We start from the raw sequence: 7738 nt of genomic DNA on the forward strand, positions 1-7738 counted from the left end.
GCTACATGTATCCATCTTTTTTCGAAACATTTGCTAGACAACACTTGCCTCTCTACTCTCACCTTCCTTTTCAAGTGATACTTGAAAAAGTTGATGAGAGATTGACCAGAGAGGAAAGTATTTGTCTCTAATCCTTTCAGACGCGTCCACCAGATGCATTCTTTGGCCATAGCCACAAGTACGATAAATACAGCTCTTCCTTCCCGTTTAAAGGAAGGAGGCGTGACAATATTTAGATAGATAGATAGATAGATAGATAGATAGATAGATAGAGAGAGAGAGAGAGAGAGAGAGAGAGAGAGAAAGAGAGAGAGAGTGTGTGTGTGTGTAAGTGAGGGAGCACATGTAACAAGAGACCCTATGAAACAAGAATCTCTATAACAAAATGTACAGATATACATTACAAGAGCTTCATTAACCAATTACTTGTATTTGTACAACTGTAGATGTTTGGATATTTGTAAATAGATACATCAAAATTCTTACACAGTATATTATCTCACAGATGGTTCTCACACAGTAGAGAAAAGATTTGTGGTTTAATGCTATGACAACCTATTCCAGTTTTAAATTCCAAAGGGATGTGAAATGACTTGAAAAAAAAATATTCTATGGGGAAAAGTTGTTATCATCATTTATTTTGTACACAGACAGTTCTCAAAAGAACTTCTTCAGGTACTTCAGTATTAAAGACTGATATGTCTAGTGAATGCAGAAGAGATATCAAATTTCAGTTCCTAAAGTATTCTTGGTACCTTTTCTATAGGTTTAAAAAAAAATTTTTTTTAAATTCAATTTCCTGAAAAGTATCTAAAAAGATTATAACTGCAAAATGTATCTATGTGCTAAAACACAAAACAAAACAAACTCGAGGATAATAAGTAAATAAATAAATAAATATTTAAATGACTATTCTCTTCCCTCATTTTTATCATCCAAAACACTATTTCCCTAGCTTGCTTAGTCACTTTACTGTCTTTTCTAACAACCGCCCTGCCCACTTCATCACCCACACACCCACCAATGATATTTCAGGACTTACTCATTCACTATTTGTAACAATAGTGCATAGTTTAGTTACAACTTTAAGGAGGGAATGCACTGATCTGAAACATAAGTGTGTTGAGAAATTTGAGTAGGATTCTTGACTGTTTGAACAGTGAAACAAATAAATGTTCACTGAATTATACATACATTTTTATTTAACAGCCTAGTTCAGGTAACTTTCTCACTTCGTGGCTATTTTTTTTTTTTTTTCAATCTGGTAAGCTCTCCACCCACACAAGTATGTGCACATGCTTAGAAGCCACACAGCAACTCAATAGAGTCTGAAAACATTTGATATTTATCATTCCAACTTCAATGTTTGATCAAGCAAAACTTGATAGGGACTCACCACCCACAAATATAAATTTCTAACCTATTTTTTGGAGAAGGAAAAAGAAAAATTTAAAAAAAGGAATGTAATATGCCAGTTAACAAATTAAATATAAGCTGCATCCTGCTTTTTTTCTACTTAGTTTGGATTACAAATTATTGTTGCTGCTGTTGTTATTATTACTGAGTGAGAGAGCAGTGAATGCTGTCAAAGTGACACTGGGGTAAAATATACAAAGCCCAGTATACCTATCATGACTACCCATCTGATAAGGGTACACCAGGCACATGCATCACAACCATATGTGCACGACATGGTGATCTCATATCAACATAAACAGCACATGACCTTGCAGGTGGGGCCCAGTTAGAATTTTCTTCAGGTAGCCCACCCTGCTCAAAAGGTCCCTGAATAAGGGTTGTTTAAGGATGTTGAACGAAACACCCATGTTTCCAAAGGTAAATTATCCAAATCCGAAAGAATTCCTCTCAACACATGGCTATGATGCTCACCCACTACTTCTGCTCATGATCAGAGATGCACATATCGTCAGCCACTAAGGGACATGCTCAGCTAGTTAAGGTCAAACAACTGACAAGCAAATCTGTGGTATTGAGCAGAATATTTGCTGTAGCCCATCTGTTATACCAAGACAAAACAATGCACATGATAACACTTCCAATCAGTTAAGAGAGAAGCCATGAAAGCCATTGCCTGGTACTGCATCAGGGTATTTATTGTTGTTGTTATTATTATTATTATTAAGATAGCAAGTTGGCAGAATCGTTAGCACACTTCATGTCCTGAGTTCAAATTCTGCCAAGATCAACTTTGCCTTTCATCCTTTCAGAGTTGATAAATAAAGTACCAGTGTTTCACTGGCGCTGACATAATTTACTAGTTCCACTCCCCCAAATTTCAGGCCTTGTGCCTATACTAGAAAGGATTATTATCATTTATAAAGGTTGTGAGCTGGTAGAATCGTTAGCACACCAGGCAAAATTCTTAGTGGCATTTCATCCACCTTCCCATTCTGAGTTCAATTTCCATTGAGGTCAGACTAAATTGGAGTGTCTTTCACTCTTCCTGTGAAATGGAAGTGTTTTATTGGTCAGATGTTGCCATCTGTACTAGTGACCCTTGAGAGGTGGGTTTGACATGCTGTGGCTGCTGATGCAGAGTGTTAGACCGAAGTTGTACCACTCACATAAATTCCTGGATAGTGTACAGATGTGATCTCCCAGGTATGGCATGCAATTCCATCGTTCATTTCTTTGATAAGTCAAGACTCAAGAAAAGACCAAGATTGGGTGCTTGACATCTGGAAGGTCACCATCCTTTACCAATCAAGACATACAGTCACTGGAAGTCTCACTTCAACAATATACTAAAGGGCCGGCAGGGTGTAAGAATATGATGTCATCGTTGTCATCATCATCATCATTTAATGTCCACTTTCCATGCTGGCATAGGCTGAACAGTTTGACCGGAGCTGGCAAGGCCAGGAGCTGCACCAAGTTCCATAGTCTGTTTTGGCTAGGTTTCTACAATTGGACGCCCTTAAGGAAACTCTAGGTGTCAACAAGGATGAACTTGCTGGAGACTCTTCAGGAGAACATTTAGGTCAGGTATACTATGGATAACTTTCAGAAATCCTTCCTAAATCAGTAGAGCTGCAGGGCTGCTCAAGATGCACACGGAGCAACAAAACCATACTACATGTATCCATGTGACGTCTGAGTTATGTTGGACAGCTGTTGTCACATGGAAAATGAATCCAGCGATCAGCCAATTATATAAAGTAAAAGTACAGCAGGACAGGGGTGAGGGATGGGGGATGTTATCAACTAACCCCTCCCCTTGAAATGCTAACTTTCTGCCTAAATTAGCAACAGTTATTGTAGTTGTTGTTATCATAATTAATTTCTTTCTTTCCTTACATCATCCATTTTTCTTTCTTTGAAATCCATTCTCCATGCTAGCAATGGTTGGATGGTTCTACAAAATTTTGTTACTTTTAACTCAAGCCTTATCATTAGTCACTCTTTTATTCTTTTTTTTTTTTTTTAATCACTAAGTGCTTTATTTTCATTGTTATTTTTAGATGATTACAACTCAGGCTACCTTCTTCTGGCTATGTGAGCATTTTGTTCTTGATTTTCAATGTCCACCCACTCACCATCTTTTCTTTCATATTAGCTTTCTTCCTTGTTAACAACAAGAAGCTTCTTTCTGATTCCTAGCTGCTTGTTCTTGTTACTCTAGTCTGAATGCTATTATTCATTCAGATTACTTTTGCTTATCTTGCTTATAAAACATATTTCATTTCCCTTTAGTTAGCCAGATTCTTTAAACCTTTAGCATTCAGATTACTCTGCCAAATGTAATGCATATTTATTCACATTGCTTTGAATTAATCCTACTTTATCTCATAGCATTGAGATTTTGATGATGTGATTGTTTAATTTTACAATAACATTGTAGGGTAAATGTGAGAAGTTGGGCATGGCCAGTTTGAGCATAAAATGGGTAGGTTATTTGGACCTGTATGTATGTATGTAGCTGTGTGTGTGTCTTGCTGTTTGTGCACCACCACTTGACAGTTGGTGTTGGTTTGTTTACATCCCAGTAACTTGGCAGTTTGACATAATACAGCCTAATAAAAAAATTATTACTGGGGTCAATTCATTTGAGTAAAACCTATCAAGGTGGTGCCCCGGTGTGACAACAGTCCAATGACTAGAACAAGTAAAAGATTAAGGATAAAAGATAAAGAAAAAGAGACAGAAGCTTACCTTCCAGTTCAGATTGATCTGCAGGTGAACCTGTGGCTGTTCCAGTCAGAATTACTCCATCACTTAAGAAGAATTCTGCAGCCTTGGCAGTTTCAACTATGTCAATGTCTTCAGTAATGCTATGAGAGCTAGATTTTGAAATTTTAATTTTGTAAAGAAAAAAAAATTCTTTTAATTTATTGGATAGTATAAACGAAATTTTTAGAGGGAAGAGAACAAAATTTCAGGGATATATTAGCATTAAATCTAAATAAAAAACAGGGATATTAAAAAAAAAACAAAAAAAAACATGTATTTGATGCATTACCCAGTATTCAGTTGCTATTAGTAGAATCCAATCTGCTATAACTATTTGATCATTAAATGATGATGATGATGGTGATGATGATGATAAGTACATACATACTTCATCATCATCACCATCATCGTTTAACATTCTCTTTCCATGCTAGCATGAGTTGGACGATTTGACTGAGGACTGGTAAGCAAGAAGGCTGCACCAGGCTCCAATCTGATCTGGCAGAGTTTCTACAGCTGGATGCCCTTCCTAACGCCAACCACTCAGAGAGTGTAGTGGGTGCTTTTACGTGCCACCCGCACGAGGGCCAGTCACACGGTACTGGCAACAGCCACGCTCTAATCAACATATTCAGTATTACTGATCCATTTCAGCTAATATCACTACCAATCAGTTTTGCACTGGGTGTTAAGTAACTAGACATTAGATAACATCTCAGTTAAGTAAATACCACACACTCTTCACAGTGTGTGCTAGTTTGGTCATGTGATGTGCATAGATGAGAACAGTTGCATAAAGAAGTTCTGCTCTCTTAAAGTGGATGGAACTTGTGGAAGAGGGAGACCCAGGAAGACATGGGACGAAGTAATGAAGGATGATCTCAAGATGTTCCATCTTATAGAAGGAGATGACAAAAGACTGAGATATCTAATGTCTAACTGTACTCAAGAAGACCTGTCCGCTACAGCTGAATAGATATCCTAAAACCACTTTGGTAATGCTTACCTCCATCCTTTCTGCTTTGTTAACCTTCTTCCCCTACATTTCATCCTCCAACACCCATCACTTCCTCTATCACCTAAGGGCAGAATCGGCACATACTAAGTGGTGAGCTGGCAGAAACGTTAGCACGCCAGGCGAAATGCTTAGCGGTATTTCGTCCGCCGCTACATTCTGAGTTCAAATTCCACCGAGGTCGACTTTGCCTTTCATCCTTTCGGGGTCGATTAAATAAGTACCAGTTATGCACTGGGGTCGATATAATCCGTTTGTCTGTCCTTGGTTGTCCCCTCTGTGTGTAGCCCCTTGTGGGCAATAAGAAAATAAGAATAGGCACATACTACATCCCTGGTTTTCTCCATTAACTTTTCTCCCCACTCCCAGTTACCTTTCTTCCTTCACTTACTGTCTCCACCAATCACCTCCTTTCTGCACCTACTCTCTCCTCCCTCTGCAGCTCTCCATCATCAACACTTCATTTACCTGCTATCACCTTCAATGCCCTCACATATTTATTGCAACCCCTGCACCCAAGCCTTTTCTATATTTCTCTCCATCATTGCTATAGTCACTTCATCCTGCCTATTCACCCAGCCCAAGTCTCTACATCACCTCTGTACCTTAAATCTAACAGCTAGCACAAAGTCACATCCTCTCAATACTACCCACCTGTCCCATCTGGGGGGTTCTTGTCTTGCAAGGTACTTGGTGATCCTGTTGGTGCTGGTACCAAATAAAAAGCACTGATACCTACCTCTATTACCACCCATCACTTTCCTCTTGCTTTTTCTCTCACTATCCATCTTTCCACCTCAAGAGTACCTTCTAGTTTTCCTTTCCCTCACTACACAGTTCCTCCTTTTTCTCTTACTCTCTCCCTTACCTCCCCACCTGGGACACTTTCACAACATTCACACTCTACCATTCCTCTTCTCTCTACCTATAGGGTTAATTCACTTTACTACTTAAGGAGCATAGGGCCAGTTTCCTCGTTTCTTTGGTGTATATATCCTTCCTTGGATGGAAACACCAGTTCATCGCAGGATTACTCATTTTCACCAGCTGAGTGGACTGGAGCAACATGAAATGAAGTGTTTTGCTCAAGAACACAACACATCACTTGGCCCAGGAATTGAAACTACAGTTTTACAATCATGTGTCCAATACCCTAACCACTAAACCATATGCCTCCTCTCCCCACCAATACAGTACCCTCAAAACATTGTAGACTTTATAGATGAAGCTCTTTCTGTGATCAACACCAATGTAACCCAAGATTTGATTGTCTCCCACGCCCTTCATTCTGCATCATTATGACCTACTTGCTGTTACATGCACCATCACGCAATCCTATTTAAATTATATCACCTTCATACTTTCTTAAATTCTGTACCACACAAGCATCTTCCACATTCAACCCAAACCAGTTATGGGCAAACTGCAGTCTGCAGAACTTTATAAATGGCATGCCTAATGAAAAAGTACACTAATTTTTTTTTTAGTAATGTGACCTGCCTGATGACAAGCCATGTCTCATGCAACCTGCTTCTTACAAAGGTTGCCCATACCTGACCTAGACACTTCACAAAAGACATCTACTGCTTCACTGAACAGTGTCCTTGAAAACATACTCCAAAGAGGACACGACAACCTAAATGGACTACATCCAAATGAAGATCTTTCCGCTAATTAGCAAAAGACTTACTAGCCAAAACACTACAGCCACTTGTCCACAAGCATGCTGCATCATTTTTTTTCTTCCTCTTCTACCTTTTATACAGTGGCCTTTGCCCCTTTGAACTTCTTAGCTACTTAACATCACATCTACTTCTTTGATTCAACTGTCTCTCATCCTTTTATTATCTCATCTCTGTTATTTCTCCACAGTACTTCATTCAATCCTGTGGAATTCTTTCCTCCTCCTCCTCCTCCTTATCGTTATTATTGTTGTAGTTTTTTTCGCAAATGAAGGTTATATCATTTTGCAGACTCTTGTAATGACATAATAATCTCTTGTGCCAAAAGTTTACTCACGAACAACTAAAACATAAAAGCACAACAGAAATAACATTCTCCAGGATGTTGGTACTTTGATATAATAGTAACAGTTGAGCAGCACTAGGTTAGACAGATACCTGGTGTTGCCACGCTTTTAGTATCAAAGTAACAACACCATGCTGGTTTTCATACACACAGCAAACTAACAAAATAGGATCATCAACATTATCCTCATCATCATCATCATCATCATTACCAGCATTGTCACCAAAGATCCTGATGCCATCACCAATGTCCCCATCCTCTTCTCCTTGAACACTCATACATTGTCTTCGATGAGAGAGTTTGTTATATATATATGTGCACCTTCCGCACACAAAAACTATTTTCCCCGTTAACTTTACTCTGATATTGCTGTATCTCTTATGTGTCCATAGCTTACACCAGGTACATCTTATGGAGTTTCTAACTACAACATTTCTACAAATTGAGCAAGGCCATCTACCTGAAGGGATTTGTGATTTGTTTGCATATATATATATATATATA

At 38.6% G+C, this 7738-nt stretch overlaps 1 protein-coding gene across 2 annotated transcripts in view; it reads right to left on the reverse strand.

The window, feature by feature from the left end:
- The window catches only part of LOC106874859 (uncharacterized protein F13E9.13, mitochondrial), a 121196-nt gene that overhangs the window by 5718 nt on the left and 107740 nt on the right, over positions 1 to 7738 (reverse strand). For both annotated transcript variants that reach the window (XM_014922756.2, XM_052967399.1), the window contains exon 5: positions 4174 to 4301. In XM_014922756.2, coding sequence (XP_014778242.2) covers positions 4174 to 4301 — 128 coding nt within the window. The remainder of the gene's footprint in view (positions 1 to 4173; positions 4302 to 7738) is intronic.

Source organism: Octopus bimaculoides, chromosome 4 (assembly GCF_001194135.2).
Source record: "Octopus bimaculoides isolate UCB-OBI-ISO-001 chromosome 4, ASM119413v2, whole genome shotgun sequence".
Lineage (NCBI taxonomy): Eukaryota > Metazoa > Mollusca > Cephalopoda > Octopoda > Octopodidae > Octopus > Octopus bimaculoides.